The 18,570-nt window shown below is 51.7% G+C and overlaps 1 protein-coding gene across 1 annotated transcript in view; it reads right to left on the bottom strand.

The window, feature by feature from the left end:
• The window catches only part of FBN3 (fibrillin 3), a 78,402-nt gene that overhangs the window by 39,694 nt on the left and 20,138 nt on the right, over positions 1-18,570 (bottom strand). Inside the window, exons 6-15 of the mRNA XM_088179173.1 lie at positions 14,971-15,168; positions 13,528-13,653; positions 7,462-7,587; positions 4,216-4,368; positions 3,207-3,404; positions 2,457-2,600; positions 2,240-2,359; positions 1,540-1,665; positions 898-1,020; positions 42-317 (exon numbers count right to left, since the gene is read on the bottom strand). Coding sequence (XP_088035299.1) covers positions 42-317; positions 898-1,020; positions 1,540-1,665; positions 2,240-2,359; positions 2,457-2,600; positions 3,207-3,404; positions 4,216-4,368; positions 7,462-7,587; positions 13,528-13,653; positions 14,971-15,168 — 1,590 coding nt within the window. The remainder of the gene's footprint in view (positions 1-41; positions 318-897; positions 1,021-1,539; positions 1,666-2,239; positions 2,360-2,456; positions 2,601-3,206; positions 3,405-4,215; positions 4,369-7,461; positions 7,588-13,527; positions 13,654-14,970; positions 15,169-18,570) is intronic.

Below are 18,570 nucleotides of genomic sequence, written 5' to 3'. Positions count from 1 at the left end.
AGCCCCTTCCCTTCCCCTGGCACACCCAGGGCTGGGCTCACCGGAGTTCTTGGCCGGGCAGGGCTGGCAGGGCTCCCCGAAGCCGTGGTCGGGGTTGGCACAGCAGCACTCGGATTTGGTGACGGCGCCGGGGAAGGGGCGGGCACAGGTGCCCTTTTTGATGCCCCCGTAGCAGGTGCTGCGCATGTGGGTGTCCACACACACCCGGCCGTCCACGCCGATGGCCAAACCCCCCAGGCACTCGCAGCGGAACGAGCCCTCCGTGTTGATGCACCAGCCGTTCATGCAGATCCCGGGGGTCTCGCACTCGTCGATGTCTGGGGGATGGAGAGGAATGGGAGTGGAGTGACCTCGAGGGGTGGGAGACACCGGGAGAGGGGTGGGAGACACGAGGAGGGGGACTGGGACATAGGGAGAGGATTGGGTCACATGAAGGGGAGGCAGAACACACGGACAGAGGTTCAGGACACACGGACAGAGGCTCAGGACACACGGACAGAGGTTCAGGACACACGGACAGGAGCTCAGGACACACGGACAGGAGCTCAGGACACACGGACAGGGGTTAGGTCACACAGAGAGAGGCTCAGGACACACGGACAGAGGCTCAGGACACACGGACAGGAGCTCAGGACATGAGAAGCTTTCCCCCTTTTCCCCATTCTCCCACAAAGGGACAATTCCTGGCGGCAGAGCAGGAACTGCCCGGGCACACCCTGGGGTTTCTGAGCTTCCCTTGCCCTGAGGAGCTCACAGTGCCCAGGAGGGTGGGCAGGGCTGGGACTGGGCAGAGCCCAGCTGGGATTGACTCACCCAGGACTGGGATCACTCAGATTTGGGGTCACTCAGATTTGGGGTCACCCAGGTTTGGGATCACTCAGGTTTGGGGTCACTCACCCACGCAGTAGCGCCCGTTGGGGGCCAGCACAAAGCCGGGTTTGCAGATGCATTTGAAGCTCCCGTCCTCGTTGATGCACATCCCGTTGAGGCACATGTTGGTGGTGGCACACTCGTCGTGGTCTGGGGGCACAGAAAGGACCCCAGAGCTGCAGCCATACCCCAAACCCCCCCTGTACCCCATCCCAAATTGTGGTGGTGGGGGCTGGGCCTCAGAGCAGACGGGGAGAGGAATTTGGGTGGAACCTGCAAGAGCATCAGCTCCAAGCTCTGGGTCACCTTTTCTGCTCACAGCTGCATCCTCACAGGGACAAGGGTAAGGGCCAGGGACAGGGAATCCCCAGAGCTCCTGGAGCTCCTCCTGCTCCAGCCCCAGCCCTGCTGATCCCCTGCACCCCAAATTCCACAGGAGCACCCTCATGGAAACAGCTCCTCAACCCAGCCCTGTCCTTGTGGGACAGCCCAGATTAAAACCCCAAAGAGAACTGATCCCAACCCAGCCCTGTCCTTGGGGGTCACCCCAGATTAAAACCCCAAAGAGAACTGATCCCAGCCCTGTCCTTGGGGGTCAGCCCCGATTAAAGCCGCAGGGGAAGGCGATCCCAGCGCAGCCCCGGGCCCCTGCAGGCACAGCAGCCTCACCAACGCAGTTCTTGCCGTCGGGGGTGATCTCGAAGCCGGCGTTGCAGATGCACTGGAAGCTGCCGTCGGTGTTGACGCAGCGCCCGTTCCTGCACATCACCCCGTTCATGATGCACTCGTCAATGTCTGCGGGGAAAATCAGCACAAAGTGGGAGCAATCCCAGCTTCATATCCCCCATGAGAAACCCAGGCAGGTGCTCTCAGTCACGGCAATTCCTCTTCAAAAATCCCGCCTGGAAAATCGGGATTTTTCACACTGCCGGGCAATGGGGGAGCCTTTGGGAGCCGCTTTGTCAGGAGGGGAGGAAACAAAAATGTCGAAGCTTGGGCACTGCCATGGAAATCTGCCTTTGCTGCTGTTCCCGTGGTGGAACATTCCCTTCCCATCCCTGTTTTTTGGCAGCCTCTTGGCAGAAGAGCTTTGCTGGAAATCCTGCATCCACACCAGAATCCCACTTTGGTCAAATAAAGTTCTCCCAACAGAATTCTCTTCCTGTTCTGCAGGTCCCTTGATTGCCACCAGAAAAATTTTAAGGACAGCCAAGGCAGAGGAAGCTTCTGGACAGATCTCAGCCCATACCTGGCGGGGCTGAGGACTCCTCACTGCGTTTCACCCCACAACCTTTTCGTGGTGCCAAGCGCTCTGCTGACCCCTCTGCCACCTCTGCCACCCCCCAAAAAAGGGGGGGACAGCCCTTACCAATGCAGGCCTGCTTGGTGGGGGTGCTCTGGAAGCCCTCGTGGCACTTGCAGTGGTAGGAGCCCGGCGTGTTGACGCAGTCGCCGTGGACACAGGGGCTGCTCGAGCACTCATCCACATCTGCAAGGATGGGGTGGGGAGAAAAAAAACCCGGCTGTGAGGGACAGCAAAGCCCAGGAACAGCACAGGAGGAGCTTTGGGAGCAGCCCCCACTCACCAATGCACTCCCCTCGGACGTCCTGCTTGTAGCCCATGTTGCACTCGCAGCGGTAGCTGGACGGGGTGGGGATGCAGCGCCCGTTCAGGCACAGGTTGGTGAAATGTTTGCAGATGTCGATGGTCTGGTTCAGCGTGGCCGTCCCTGGGGACACAGGCAGGGTTGGGGAACATTTGGATGTCCCAGGAGGCTTGGGAAGCACGGGAAGGGTTGGAGAACCCTTGGGTGTCCCCAGGACTCCTGGAAAGGACAGGGAGGGTTGGGGAGACTTTGGGTGTCCCCGGGCTCAGGATGGTGGCAGTTCCTGGGAGGGTTGAGGAGCTCTTGGATGTCCCAGGATCTCCCTGGGGGGATGTCAGAGGGGTTCAAAGTGGGGACCAAACCCAGCAGGGGAGGGTGAGACCGAGGTGGTGATGGCAAAGTTCCGTTCCTATTTGGGAATCAGGGAGATATTCCAGAGCCGAGCCAGCCTGGATCTGAGTGCGGGCTCAGCGCCGGTGCCACATCCCAGCCCCGCCCCGAGCCACGACATTCCCTGTGCCCATCTGGGAATCGACATTCCAGCCCTGGGGAACCCGGAGCCAGGCTGGGCAGCCCCGGGACAAACCGGGAATTCCCGATGCTGGAACTCCCCGGACCCATCCTGGGACAAACCGGGAATTCCCGGTGCCCCGAGCTCATCCCTGGACAAATCGGGAATTCCCGATGCTGGAACTCCCCGGACCCATCCCGGGACAAATGGGGAATTACCGATGCTGGAGCTCCCGGGACCCATCCCGGGCAGCCCCGGGATCCCTCCCTGCCCGTTCGCCCCGTTCGGGCCGATCCCTCCGGGCCCGTTCAGTCCCGGTCCGACTCCGTTGGGTCCGAATCCAGGAATTCCTGGGAAGTTCCCGGGGAATCCTGGCACCACCGGGAGTCCCTCGATGCAGAGCCTGCGGTACTCGTCTGAAACGAAACGAAACAAAACAAAAAATCGGGATTTTCCAGCATCCTCCTGCAGGGATGGGAGCAAAGAGGAATTCCTGATGGGAACGGGACTAGGAAATGATGGGAATGGGGCAGAGGGACGAGGAGGGACTGAACACCCCTGAGCCCACAGCACAGCTTGCCAGGGGGGCTGGCAGAGGATTTTTGGGACACCGAAGGATCCCTCAGGGCAAGGAAGGACACGGGAGGGGCCAGGGAAACTCTGCCCTGCTCAGAGCTGGGGGTGCAGGGGGGATGCACAGGGATGTGGATCCATCCCCGGGTGTGGATCCCTCCCTGGGTGTGGATCCATCCCCGGGTGTGGATCCCTCCCTGGGTGTGGATCCATCCCTGGGTGTGGATCCATCCCCGGGTGTGGATCCATCCCCGGGTGTGGATCCATCGGATCCATCTCTCCAACCCTCCTGCCTGGGCTCTTCCCAAGGTTCATGTGTGGTGGGAGCCCAGGACAGGGATCGGGAGCAGGACAGGGATCAATCCCTGCCCAGGTAGGAGGAGCAGCACCCTCAGGTGATCGGGTTGGGTTTTTCCCCCAGGTAAAAAGGGACGGGGAAAAAAGGGAGTGGCCTCAAGCTGTGTCAGGGGAGGGTTAGGTTGGAATCAGGGAAAAAATTCCTCATGGAAACGGTGAATGGCGCCCATCTCTGAAGGGTTTAAAAGCCATGGGCATGTGGCACTTGGGGACAGGGTTTGGTGGCACTCGGCAGCGCCCTTGGAGAGCTTTCCCCGGTTTGGGGGTGATCATTTGGGGTCCCGGGGTGTCACTCACCCGAGCCCCGCACCGGGCACATCTCGGGGGTCTGGCCGATGGCCCAGCAGCGCCCCGAGTCACAGCAGCACTGCATCCTGCTGGCCTGGCCCGGAATGTCCCCGGCACAGCGGCCACCCAGCAGCGCCGAGAAACACGTCCCCAAACGCTGGTCTGGGGAGAGACGGGGACAGGGGACAGGGACAGGGGACAGGGAAAGGGATAAGGGACAGGGTAAAGGACAAGGAACAGGGATAAGGGACAGGGGTAAGGGACAAGGAACAGGGATAAGGGACAGGGAACAGGGATAAGGGACAGGGACAAGGATAAGGGACAGGGGTAAGGCAGGGATAAGGGACAGGGAACAGGAACACGGAAAGGGAAAAGAATAAGGGACAGGGAACAGGGACAGGGATAAGGAAAAGGGACAGGAAAAGGGATAAGGGATAAAGGACAGGAATATGGGACAGGGAACATGAACAGGGAAAGGGAAAAGAATAAGGGACAGGGGTAAGGGACAGGGAACAGGGACAGGGATAAGGAGAAGGGACAGGATAAGGGACAGGGAACAGGGATAAGGGATAAAGGACAGGGAACAGGAACAGGGAAAGGGAAAAGAATAAGGGATAAGGACAGGGATAAAGGACAGGGATAAGGGATAAAGGACAGGGAACAGGATAAGGGACATGGGTAAGGGACAGGGACAGGAGAAGACACACGGTCACAAGGTGCCACCACCACCCTCCCAGCCAGCTCCCCATTGAATCCCTCCAAGTGTGAAGCCCCTGACCCCAACCCTGGCCCCGCTGGGGGGGGTTTGTGGCTCCTGGCCAAGGCTCAGGGGACTGAGGGTCCCTCACATCCAGCAGGCTCCACCTGGCACCAATCCCTGCAGGAAAACCTGGAATCTTCCCCTCGTTCCTCTCCCACCTTGTTTTGTTCACAAGTCAATTAATGAGGGGGAAAGTCTCCCGGGATGTGGCTGCCACTTCCCGGGAATGTAATTGGGATTAATTGCCTGGGGCTGTTTGATCTGTGGGCTGTGGGTTCTGCTCCCAGCCCAGCTCGGGGACCCCAGGGAACATTGACCCCAGTTCAAACCAGCAGGTCCTTCCTCAGGCACGTCCCCCCACCCTGCCCAGAGCTGGTTTCAGCAGGAATTGCTCCTTTCAGGAAACTCCATCCACCAAAAAAACAAACCCAAAAACCCAGCAGAGAGAAAATCAGAGCTGGAGAAGGGGGATTTGAAAGCAGAGCTCGAATGTAAAACTGGATCAGCTCCTAATCCTGAGGAAGGGGAGGAGAGGCCCGGGTGGGGGGGGGGGGTTTGGGTCCCAGGGCACCGGATTGCACAAAACCCCAGTAAAGCAGAAAATGCAGCAGGGGAGAGAGGGGAGGGGGAAATTCCAGATGGGATTAGAGAGAGCTCAGAGGTGGGGACTGAGCCCGGGGGGCTCTGGGGGGTGACAGGGATGGCAGAGCAGGAGGGGGGAGTTTGGTCCTGCTCATCCTGAGGGGACAGGAGCGATTCCAGGCTGGATTTTGGGTCTGCACCCACCCCATGATCCCAGGAGAAGCAGGAGAGATTTTCCAGCACAGCTCATCCCACACAACTGGGCTGCTGGGAGCTGCCCCTGACACCCCAGGATGAGCTCTGGGATCCCTCCCAGCCCATTCCATGGTTCCATCACCCTCGTGTTTCCTTTCTCCTCTTGTTTAGAGTGAAGTGGACCCAAAAAAAGGCTCTTCAGGCAGGCAAAGCCCTCAGTGAAACCCCCAATAAATCCCTCAGTGAAACCCTCAGTGAAATCCTAATGAAACCCCCAATGAATCCCTCAATGAAATCCTAATGAAACCCTCAATTAAACCCCCAATTAAACTCTCAATTAACCCCCCCCCAAGCCTCTCTGAGCCCAGAGCAAGACCCAGACCTGGAGGTGCTGGAGCTGCCCCAGGAGAGGCTGAGCCCAAACCCTGCTGCTGTCTCAGGGAACAGGAGGAGCTCCAAGGGGTGCTGACCCTGTGCCAGTCTGGGAATGCTCTCAAAGGCCGTTTTTTGGGAATTATTCTTTGAAGCTGATCTAAAAGAGGAGCTTTGAATCCTTCCATGAAGGACCAGGAGGGGATTTTGTCCTGCTGGGCTTTTACTGGGAGCAGCTCCTGGCACTGGGGATCAGCTCCAGCTCTGGGTGTTGCTGTTCAACCTGTGAGAACTTTTATTTTTTAAATTTTTTTGAGATTATTGCAGCGCCATTAAAAAAAAAAAAAGGTGTTGGCTTTGCTGAGAAGGGGAATGGACCAAGGGCTCCTAAAAACCTTCACTGTGGTCACCTCCAGGGTGGCAACCTCCCCTCTCCTGATGCTGGCCATGCTTTAAAGGTTCCCACATTATTTACCCACCCTCCATTTCCCCAAACATCTCCCTTGTTTTACTTCATGGGATTCAAACCTGGAACCTCAAACTCTCCAAACAAGCCTTGAGACCTCGTGGAGCAGAGCTGGCAAAATTTGGGTGCCAGGGCAGCCCCAGCCCAGCAGGAGCTGCGGGTTTGGCCAAAACAAATCCTGCCTGTCCCAAAAAAAGGAGCCCAGGGCGAGGCTGCAGCACCCAGAGCCAGCTCAGGTGGAGTCAGACTCCACTGCAGCTAAACCAGCCCGGGGCTATTTTTAAAATCTGGGCTTTCTAATTTTATTTATTTTTATTTCTCGAAGCTCTCGGTTTCAAGGCAAGTGGGGAATGTCCACATGAGTCATCCCAGAGCTGTCACACCCCTCTGGGCTCATGGCAGGGGCTGGGAAACAGCAGGAAAAAAAATCTCATTCTCATTAAAATCTATCAGTTTCCCAAACAAGAGGACTTGGGCTTTACTTTTTAGTCACACTTCACAATATTTTTCTTTTTTTTTTTTTTTTCCTCCTGGAACTAAAACATTTAATCCTGCTCCAGGATGTGTGGCTAGAAAAGAATTTGGAGCTGCTAAGTGGGAATTTCTGTGAGCTGTGAGAGGAGCACAGGGATCCTTCCTCAGTCCCCCCCCTCATTGCCAGCCCCACACCTTCCTCCCAACCCTCCTCCTCCTCCTCCTCCTCCTCCTGTCCTTGCCAACCCTTCCCAGCACTTCCCTCCCAAATTCTGCAGAGGGAGAAAGAGCAAGAGAATCCAGCTGGGAGCAAAGTGAGCACTTCCCACCCATCCAAACAACCCCAAATCCATCCAAACAACCCCAAAACATCCAAACAGCCCCAAATCCCATTTTTTGGCCTCACCAAGGCATCGGGATCCATCGGGGCTGCTGATGAAGCCTCGGGGGCAGGAGCACACGTAGCTGCCCACGGTGTTGGTGCAGTCACCACCATCACACACCCCGGGCATGGCCCCACACTCATCCACGTCTGCAGGGAGAGAATCCCACAAAAACCATACAGAACGTCCCCTTAAAGCCCACAAAAACCGTACAGAACATCCCCATCCAAACCCCACAAAAACCGTACAGAACATTCCCATCCAAACCCCACAAAAACCATACAGAACCTCCCCTTCCCCTTCCAAATCCCATAAAAACCATGCAGAACATTCCCTTAAATCCCACAAAAACCATACAGAACCTGCCCTTAAACCCCAGAAAAAAACCATACAGAACCTGCCCTTCCCTATCCAAATTCCACAAAAACCATACAGAACATCCCCTTAAATCCCACAGGGACAGTGCAGAACCTCCCTTTCCCACAAAAACCATACAGAACATCCCCATCCAAACCCCACAAAAACCATACAGAACATCCCCATCCTAACCCCACAAAAACCATACAGAACCTGCCCTTCCTCATCCAAATCCCACAAAAAGCCATACAGAACATTCCCTTCCCACAAAAACCATACAGAACCTGCCCTTCCCTATCCAAATTCCACAAAAACCATACAGAACATCCCCTTAAACCCCACAAAAACCATACAGAACATTCCCATCCTAACCCCACAAAAACCATACAGAACCTGCCCTTCCTCATCCAAATTCCACAAAAACCATACAGAACATTCCCTTAAACCCCACAAAAACCGTACAGAACATCCCCTTCCCCTTCCAAATCCCATAAAAACCATACAGAACCTGCCCTTCCTCATCCAAATCCCACAAAAAACCATACAGAACATTCCCTTAAATCCCACAAAAACCATACAGAACCTGCCCTTAAACCCCAGAAAAAACCATACAGAACCTGCCCTTCCCTATCCAAATTCCACAAAAACCATACAGAACATCCCCATCCAAACCCCACAAAAACCATACAGAACATCCCCTTCCCCTTCCAAATCCCATAAAAACCATACAGAACCTCCCCTTCCCACAAAAACCATACAGAACATTCCATTCCCCATCCAAACCCCACAAAAACCATGGTTCCCAGTGCCATGGGGGTGGCCCTGGGTCATTGGGGTGGCACTCAGGGCCATTGGGGTGGCTCTGGGTCATTGGGGTGGCCCTGGGCCATGGATTGGACTCACAGATCCCTCCCAGCCCAGGATATTCCACAATTCCATTCTCTCATTCTATTCCAGACAAGAAGGAAACACCAAATCCTGCCTGGGTTCTTTGGGACCCTCAGATTCCGAGGTGTCCCCTGAGCCCCCCCCGGGCTCTTTGGGGCTCCCTGGGACAGAAAAGCCCCGAGAGCTGCCAGGGCAGCAGAGCAGAACACAAAAAACCTCCCCAAACCGGGCCCCTGAGCCAAAAAAAAAAAGAGATTTTATCAGCCAGCCTTGCCCTGCCATTCAATCCTGCCCTGCCCTGGGCTACAGCTCAGGAGCTCTGCAAGGAAAAGAGCTTTAGGAAGGGAAAGTTGTTAAATTTGGGGAAAAAAAAACCCAAAACAAACAGAACTTTGAGTTGTGATATTGGAGAGAAAAACCAGCCCAGAATTTTGAATTGTGATATTGGGGAACAAAAACCAGCCCAGAATTTTTAATTGAGATATTAAGGAAGAAAACCAAGCCCAGAATTTTGAATTGAGATATTGGGGAAGAAAAACCAGCCCAGAATTTTGAATTGTGATATTGGGGAAGAAAAACCACCCCAGAATTTTGAATTGTGATATTGAGGGAGAAAAACCAGCCCAGAACTTTGAATTGAGATATTAGGGAACAAAAACCAGCCCAGAATTTCGTGTGGCACTGGGGAGGGTGAGAGCCCTGGGTGCTGCTGACAGATCTGTGCCTCTGGCACCCCTCATTCAGCCCAGGGCAGCACTGAATCCCATTCCTATGAAAAAAAACCCAGAATCCAAGAGCTTCAATTAAACTTCAATTAAATTTTTTTTTTTTTTCTTCCCATTTTTGAAAACCCCAGGGCTGAGAAGAGCAGGAAAAAAAAAAAAAAAAAATCTCCAGGACTGCACATCCTGGGCTTTGTTGTGCTTTCAGCTTTTCCCCAGCACATTTCCCTTCTGTTTTTTTTTTTTTTCCCTGAGTGAGGGTCCCGTGGTGCTTTGGAGCCCCGTGGGTTCATTCCCCTCTCATTAACACCCAGAGCTGGGGAGGGAACCCTGCCAGCTCCAGCCTGGCTTTTCCAACCTTCTGTTGGGAATTAAAGCAGGATCCTGTGCTCTGCTGCTCAGACAATGGCAGGATTCAAGCAAAGTTTCAAAAAAAAAATCAAAATCAAGTTGATTTTGGAGCCGGGTTGGGGTTGGAATTGGCTTCGTCCTTAAGGCTGAAAAAAAAAGCTGGAAAAGCCAAAATGCAGAGCTCATCCCACACTGAGCTGTGGGAACCCCACGTGTGCTAAAAACTCAGGATTTTAGAGAGGAAAAACACCCCAGGGGATGAGTTTTGGGGTTCCCTCAGGGAATGGAACCTCCAAACCTCCCAAATCCAGGGAAATGAGCTCTGGGTGGAGCCAAGCAAGGAGCTCCTCGGAGGGGTTTAGTGAGGAAATGGAAAGAAAATGATTTTGGGGTTCCATCCATACCAAAGATTATGAAAAACCCTTCGTTTTCCAGAATGGAAAACTCTGGGAAGCTCCCTCTGGTGCAGGAATATCAGGAAATTCAGGATTTTGTGCCCTGGCCTGTGGGGGAAGGACAAAAGGAGCACCTCACATCTGAAAGGGTGAGGAGAATTGGTGAGGTTTGGAATTCCAGGATTTTTTTCCCCTCTGGCAGAAAATCCTGGAGAGGCCAAAAATGGGCAAATCCTGGCTGAGGGGGTTGCACACAGCTTTCCACTCCCTTTCCTGGTGTCTCTCCATGGATTTTTTTTTTTTTAATTTATTTTTTTTGTTGTTTTTGTTGTCTCTTATCACCCTGGATGGATTTTGGATGCATCCTTTGGGAAGCATCCTGGATGAGGCCCTGGCATTACCTCACTGATAGCACAGCTTGGCCTTTGTCCTGCAGCACAGGAAGGGCTGTTAAAAAAAAAAAAAGTGAAATTCTTGGCAGAGAAACCCCGGAATTATGGCAGGAAAAGCTTTGTCCAGCCAGTGATTCCTCCCCTTAACTCCACACCACGGAATTGTTCCCTCCGGTGTCATTTTTCCAGGATAATTTAAAAATGCCACAGCCCCCATTTCGCTGGGATTTATGGATCCAGGTCTCTGGAGCAGCAGGATGTGTCCGAGTTCAGCTTTGATGTTCCCTCTCTCCACTCTGCACCGGGAATTTTCACCGATTTTTCCTCCCTCCGAGGATCCAGACCAGCCCTGCTCCCCTGCCTCTCATTCCCTTAAAAACTCAGCAAATTCTGCACGACACAAACTCCATTTTTTGCACGACACAAACTCAATTTTCGGTGCTTCCCGAGCCCACCTCGTCTCCAGAGGATTTTAGGGAGCAGCCTGAGCTCTCCCCTCCCTAAATTCAGAATTTCCTTCTTCCCAGCCTGCTCCAGAAAACGAGCGGTGCCAGAAATTCTCCTCATCCCTCGGAATACAATGGACAATGGGATAACACGAGCCACCCTCTGGAAATGTCCCCATCCCTCGGGGATGAGCTGAAGGAAAATCCTCGCATTTTTGGAGGAGGTTCAGCCATAAATCCCGGCTGGATCTGTGGGGTTTGCGTTTCCCCGAGAGGAAAAGGATCGATTTTCCTGCTGGAGCGAGGGAATTCCGTGCTGGGGAATATCCAGCTGCAGTTCTCAGAGTGGGAATATCAGCCTTGGGAAAAAATCGTCCTTATCCTCCCGGGGAGAGAATTCCAAGAGTTGGAGATCAGGAAGGCACCGCTGTTATCTCTGCGTGTCAGCGGGATGGTGGCGTTAATGAGGGGACATCGTTAATGAGGGGACATTGCTAATGAGGGGACACCGCTAATGAGCTCCGGCTCCAGCACAATCCCAGCTGCTGCTTTCCCACCGGGAATTCCCCCCCAGCACAAAACACGAGCTCTGGGAAGCCGGGGAGAATCTCCCAGAGAGGTTTAATCGAGGTTTAATCGAGGTTTAATCGAGGTTTAATCGATATTCCCTGGATGCCAGGCTCGGATGGGGAATCTGAAAAAGAGAGGGAAGCAGAGAATTCCCTCCTTTCCCCAGAAAATGAACCCAGAACGGCACCAGCTGGGATTTGGAGCCTGGAGAACACCGGGATAACGAATCCATCCTCTGGTGCTGCTCTGATCAAACCCCGGGGCTCAGAGAGGACAGAACCCGCACCAAGGCACAGATTTTGGCAGTTCCAGCAGGAATGGGAAGCTCGGGAATTCGATTCTCCATCTGCTGGACCAAATTCCTGATGGATCAAAGGGTGCAGGAAACTCACAGGAGATTTTTCGGGGCCCCAAACCCTTTTTGTGTCCATAAAGAGGGAGAGGAACCCTCTCCGTATCCACATCATTTTTAGGGAATCCCAAAGGTGATTCCACTTTTTGGGATCCTCCTGCTGGCCCTGTGGGGTGACAGAGTTGGGAGAGGAGCCCTCAAACCCTTGGGAGCATCCCTGCCGTCCGTGTCGTTCATTCCCAGCAAAAATCCCAGATCCAGAGGGAATCCTCCTGCCCTCCTGATCCCACCTGGGATGGAGGAGCCCCCGGGAATGCTGGAATTGTCCCTTTTTTTTGGGGGGCAGCACGGGGAAGGGGAGATGTGTGGGGGAATTGGGAGGCCCCTCACATCTGGAGGACAGATCCACACGATGGATTTGGTTTAATCTCGGGATGGAGGAGATTTTCCAGCCCAACTGTTTTCACATGTGCTCTGCTCCCCCTGCTCCCACCTTGGCCACGAAAATTCCTGGAATATCGTTGGATTTGGGGAGCTGCTCCTTCACCCCGACACACGCACAAAACAACAACAACACAAAAAAAAAAATTAAATAAATAAAAAAAAAAAAAAAAAGGGATGGTTTGGATTCTCCTGCTTTCAATCCCGGGCTGTGGGAGCTCTGCAGGAATTCGGAGTGGATTTTAGAGGAAGTCTCCTGGCGGCCTGCCCAGGAAGATGCTCAGACACAGATGTTTCCTGGGATGAAGGAATGTCCATCCCCCAGCAGGGATTGACCTCTGCAGCTCCTGCCTCTCTTTGGTAAAGATTTCCCGAGGGGCTGAACCCAGGGCACAGAATCCTGGAGTGGTCTGGGTTGGGAAGGATCTTGAAAATCATCTCATCCCAATTCCAGGGGTTTCCAGAGCTCTCCCAGAGCTCCCACCACCACCTGATTTCCCATTTCACCGTAATTAAATCCTCACAGCCCTAATGAAGAGCCTCGAAATTAAAAAGCTGTTGAGTTTTCAAGGCTTGGTCAGACTCAGAAGCCAGGCAGAGCTTTGGAGGCAGCCCTGAGCTGAGCCTAAACCCTTCCAGAGGTCCCTCCTTGTGCCATCAGTGTGTTCCCCTTCAAACATCCCTAAAAAATTCCCTCTGGGAACAAACCAAACCATTTCCTTCTGATTTGAGGGAAGATGAGGAGATCAGGCCAGGCCTATTCCTCATTTCCTTGATCTTTAGGAAGGAGATGAAAAATCCCTTTGGCAGGGCTGGGCTGGGCAATGGGATCAGCCTGGAATGGGGGCTCTGTCCCATCTCCACTTTGAGAAAAAAAAACAAAACAGGATTTGATTCCCTGGGCTGGGCTGGGAAATGGGATCCAGCCTGGAATGGGAGCTCTGTCCCATCTCCACTTTGAGAAAAAAAACCAGGATTTGAATTCCCTGGGCTGGGCAATGGGATCCAGCCTGGAATGGGAGCTCTGTCCCATCTCCACCTTGAGGAAAAAAACCAGGATTTGAGTTCCCTGGGCTGGGCAATGGGATCCAGCCTGGAATGGGAGCTCTGTCCCATCTCCACCTTGAGGAAAAAAACCAGGATTTGAGTTCCCTGGGAAGTGGAGCCTCCCTTACCTTCACACCTGTGGCTGCTCTCGCTCTGCCTGTGCCCTGCAGGACATTTGCACTCGTAGGATCCCACGGTGTTGATGCAATTCCCACCTTGGCACAGGCCAGGGATGGCCTGGCACTCATCCACGTCTGGGGGGGCAGCAGCAGGGATGTCAGCATTCCCTGAACCCCCACAATTCCCTTCTCTGCCCTCAGCATCCTGCTTTAGGGTCCCGATTTAGGGTTCTGTTCTAGGGCCTGGTTTCAGGTTCTGCTCTCAGCACTCTGATTTAGGGTTCTGTTCTAGGGTCCTGTTTTGGGGCTGATTTAGGGTTCTGTTTAAGCACTTTGCTTTAGGGTTTTGTTTGAGGTTCCCTGTTTTAGGGTTCTGTTTTAGGTTCCTGTTTTAGGGTTCTGTTTTAGGATTCTGTTTTAGGTTCCTGTTTAAGGGCTCTGTTTTAGGTTCCTGTTTTCGGGTCCTGTTTTAGCCTCCTGCTCCCAGCACTCCACCCCTCTGCCATCCCCTCTGACCACCCCTGACCCCATCCCCACCCCATTCCCACTTTATTCCCATCCCCATCCCCATCCCCATTCCAGCCCATCCCAACCCATTCCCACTTTATTCCCATTCCCATTCCCATTCCCATCCCCATCCCCATGCCATCTCCACCTCATTCCCATCCCCACCCCATTCCCATTTCCATTCCCAACCCATTCCCATCCCCACCTCATCTCCATCTTCATCCCCACTGTACCCCATTCCCATTCCCATCCCAGCCCATTCCCATTCCCATTCCCATTCCATCTCCACCTCATCCCCATTCCCATCCCCATCCCCATCCCCATTCCAGCCCATCCCAACCCATTCCCACTTTATTCCCATTCCCACTTCATTCCCATTCCCATCCCATCTCCAACTCATCCCCATCCCCATCCCCATTCCCATTCCTATCCCCATCCCCACCCCATTCCCATTCCCATTCCCATTCCCATTCCCATTCCCATTCCCATTCCCATCCCCATCCCCACCCCATCCCATCCCATTCCCATCCCCACCCCATTCCCATTCCCATTCCCATTCTATTCCCATCCCCACCCCATCCCATTCTATTCCCATCCCCACCCCATTCCCATTCTATTCCCATCCCCACCCCATTCCCATTCTATTCCCATCCCCACCCCATTCCCATCCCCACCCCATTCCCATTCCCATTCCCATCCCATCCCATCCCCATTCCCATTCCCATTCCCATCCCCACCCCATTCCCATTCTATTCCCACCCCATCCCCACCCCATCCCCATCCCCACCCCACCCCATTCCCATCCCCACCCCATTCCCATCCCCGTCCCCACCCCATTCCCATTCCCATCCCCACCCCATTCCCATTCCCATTCCCATCCCCACCCCATCCCCGTCCCCACCCCATCCCCGCCCCATCCCCATCCCCGCCCCGTCCCAGGCTGACCCTGGCAGGCTCCGGTGCGGATGTTGGGGATGAAGCCGCGCCTGCAGGGGTGCGGCTGCGCCGGGCACATCTCGCACGGGTGGCCCCAGGCGCGGCCGATGGTGGCACAGCACAGGGTCTTGGTGCACACGATGCCGCTCAGCTGGCCCTGGCACATCTGGTTGTTGACCTGGCTGAAGCACGGCCCCGTGCGATAGTCTGCGGCAAGGAAAGGGTTAAACCCCGGCATTAAATGTAATTAGTTAATGGGGTGGTGGGTAATGGGTGTGTGGGGTGATGTCGTTGCTGATGTAGTTAATATCGGTATATTGTGTAAATATACATGTAAATGTGAATATAAATATAAATATAAATGTAAAGGTAAAGGTAAATGTGAATATAAATATAAATGTAAATATAAATGTAAATATAAATATAAATATAAATATAAATATAAATATAAATATAAATATAAATGTAAATGTAAATGTGAATATAAATATAAATGTAAATATAACTATAAATGTAACCATAAATGTAAATATAAATATAAATGTAAATATAACCATAAATGTAAATATAAATCTAAATGTGAATGTCAATGTGAATGTCAATGTAAATATCAGTATTATTAATAGAAATACCTATTAATTTATAATAAATATATATTAACATAATATTATATACTATATGCTATATACTACATGCTATTTACTATATACTATATAGGATAATATAAGATATAAGAAAGCTATGATATATCATATAGTATATATTATATATTACATTTTATGTTTTATAAGTATATCATATATACGTTATATAATATATAATAAATATATCTTAATATAAGTATTATTTATAATGTAATAAGTTATTAAATTATGTTGTTATTATATAATATACATTATATTAAAATATAATAATATAATATTATATACATGTATATACATATATATATTTTTAATACAAATGATACATTATACTGGGGCTTTCAGGGATGAGAAAAGCAATTAGATTTAACTTTGATTGCAAAGATCCCTGCCTGGAGGGAGCTGGGAACACCCTGGGATAGGGGAAGGAAAGAGCAGGCAGGGGAATTCCGTGATTTTTATGTTCCCTTCCATCCCAAACCAGTCTGGGATTCTGGAATTCTCAGACTCAGATCCTGGAATTTTTAGACTCGGATTCTGGAATTCTCAGATTCTGGGATTCTGGAATTCTCAAATTCTGGGATTCTGGAATTCTTGGACTCTGAGATTCTGGAATTCTCAAACTCTGGGATTCTCAAACTCTGGGATTCTGGAATTCTCAGACTCTGGGATTCTGGAATTCTCCAACTCTGAGATTCTGGAATTCTTGGACTCTGAGATTCTGGAATTCTCAAACTCTGGGATTCTGGAATTCTCAAACTCTGGAATTCTCACACTCTGGGATTCTGGAATTTTCAACCTCTGGGATTCTGGAATTCTCAGCCTCCATCTCACCATTCATTTCTCCACTTTAACTCTCCACCATCTCCTGGCAATTCCACCTTTAAACCCCAGACCCTGCAGGAACACCCAGCAGCTTCCCCATTCCCAATCAGGATCCTCCCATCCCTTAAACCCCAAAGGATTTGAACCCAAATTTTTATTTTTTTTGCAGGATTTTTATGGGATTTTTGCCACTGCCTGGGCTGCCGTGACCCTCGAGGAGGGATTTTGGCACAGCAGGAATCAAAATCTTTCCCTGGGATTTTTTCCTTCAGCTGGGCAGAGGTGATGGCATTGAAATTTTTGATCTGTGGCTGGGACAAAAAAAAAAAATAAAATAAAAAAATAAATGAAATAAAGGTTGGAGCACGTCCTGGTGAGCCCAGAAAATTCCTCCTGAAGTGTCTGAGCTGTCAGGTGCTGGTCAGGGCCTGGCTGAGCTGGGCTCAGGGAATTGCCAGGCTGGTATTAAACAGGAATTAAAAACTGCCCTGACCCCAATTCCCTGCTCCAGGATTAACCCCTGCAGGGAAAAGTTTGGGTTTGATGAGTGAAGGAACAAAAAAAAATCCCGTGTGGAGGGAGGGGGGTGAGAAAAAAAATCCATGGAAAACACCCAGGAAATGCTCCTGCCTGGGAAGGAATCAATTAGCAAAGAATTCCTCATTTCCAGCTTAATCCTCCCTCTGATTTGTGCTCTGGAGCAGTTCAGACTTGAAAATCAAAGCTGAGAAAATTGGGCTGTGGATGGAAAATTGGGATTCACCAGGAGGTCGAGAGGGAGGGGAAAAAAAAAAGGAATGGTTTGGAAGTTACATCGGTGTGAAGTGATGGCATCTCCCAAAAAAAGCTTTTTGGGAATCTGACCAGAAACAAGAACCGTGGGGAGTTAGCAAATAAGGATTTTTCTTTTTTTTTTTTTTTTTAACCCAAAATTTACAAGTTCCCAGACCTGTGGCTGATGTCACTGCGGGGTGGACACCAAAAAACTCAGGTTAATAAAGGGAAAAAAAAAAAAAAAACCAAATCGATGCTCTGGACAGAGAAAAAAAGTGGCTAAACCTGCACCTCCCACCTCATCTCCTACCTCATCTCCCCCAGGAGTGCAGGAATTCCAGGAGAGGGATAATGAATGCGGGATTGTGAGGAGAACACCCCCTTTTTTTAGCCCATCATTTACCCAAAAATAACTTTTCCTATGCAGATGACTCCTCGGGAGGGAATGGAGCCAAGGAAATCTCAGTCTGGAGAGCCCTGGCTGCCTCCCAGCCCCAGCTGGTGCTAATTTTAATGGGCAAATGATTAAATTTTTAATGAGGCACCAGTGAAATTTTATGAAGGAAATGGGGACGCTTAGGAGATGTCTGAAGCTTTTCCCAGTCCCTGCATGGGATCCTTGTTCCAGGAATCCTGCTGCAGGTCGCTGTCCTGCAGGAGTTGGGGTTTTTTTGTTGTTTTTGGGGGGTTTTTTTCCCCTTGGAAAATTTGGGATTGCTGTTCCCTCTTCCCACATCAAAGCCCAGTGTGGGATGTGGGGCAGCTCCAGGTAAAATTCCTATTAAAAGATTGTAAGAAATCCTGAATTTGGGGGGATTTAGGGAACCCCTCAGCTCAATTCCAATAATTCCCATTAAAGGATTGCAACAAATCCTGGACCGGGGGGGGATTTTGGGGGAGGGTTTGGTCATGAACTTCTGAAAATGTTCACGAGAAAAAAAAAAAAAAAAAAAAAGTTCCCTCCACTCCTGCAACATCCCCGGAGCCTGGAGGGTGTCCCTGAGTCAATCCCAGTGGGAATTCAGCTCCCTGCAGGTGGAGAAGTGAGATAATTCCAGGATTTTCTGTGTTATCTAAAGGACAACCCCAGGATCATCCCCAGGGAGCTGAGCTGGGATGGGGCCACAAATCCCGGGATTGGGCAGGGGGACACGGCCAGGATGGGATGGGATGGGCCAGGGATGGGATCAGAGACTGGGAATGGATCAGGGAGAGACTGGGAATGGGATCAGAGACTGGGATTGGGATCAGAGACTGGGAATGGGAGAGACTAGGAATGGGGTCAGAGAGAGACTGGGAATGGGATGAGAAACTGGGATTGGGATCAGGGAGAGACTGGGAATGGGAGAGACTGGGAATGGGGTCAGAG

This window comes from Sturnus vulgaris, chromosome 26 (genome assembly GCF_052056855.1).
Source record: "Sturnus vulgaris isolate bStuVul1 chromosome 26, bStuVul1.hap1, whole genome shotgun sequence".
Taxonomy (NCBI): Eukaryota; Metazoa; Chordata; class Aves; order Passeriformes; family Sturnidae; genus Sturnus; species Sturnus vulgaris.
This window is presented reverse-complemented; position numbering and strand designations above follow the sequence as displayed.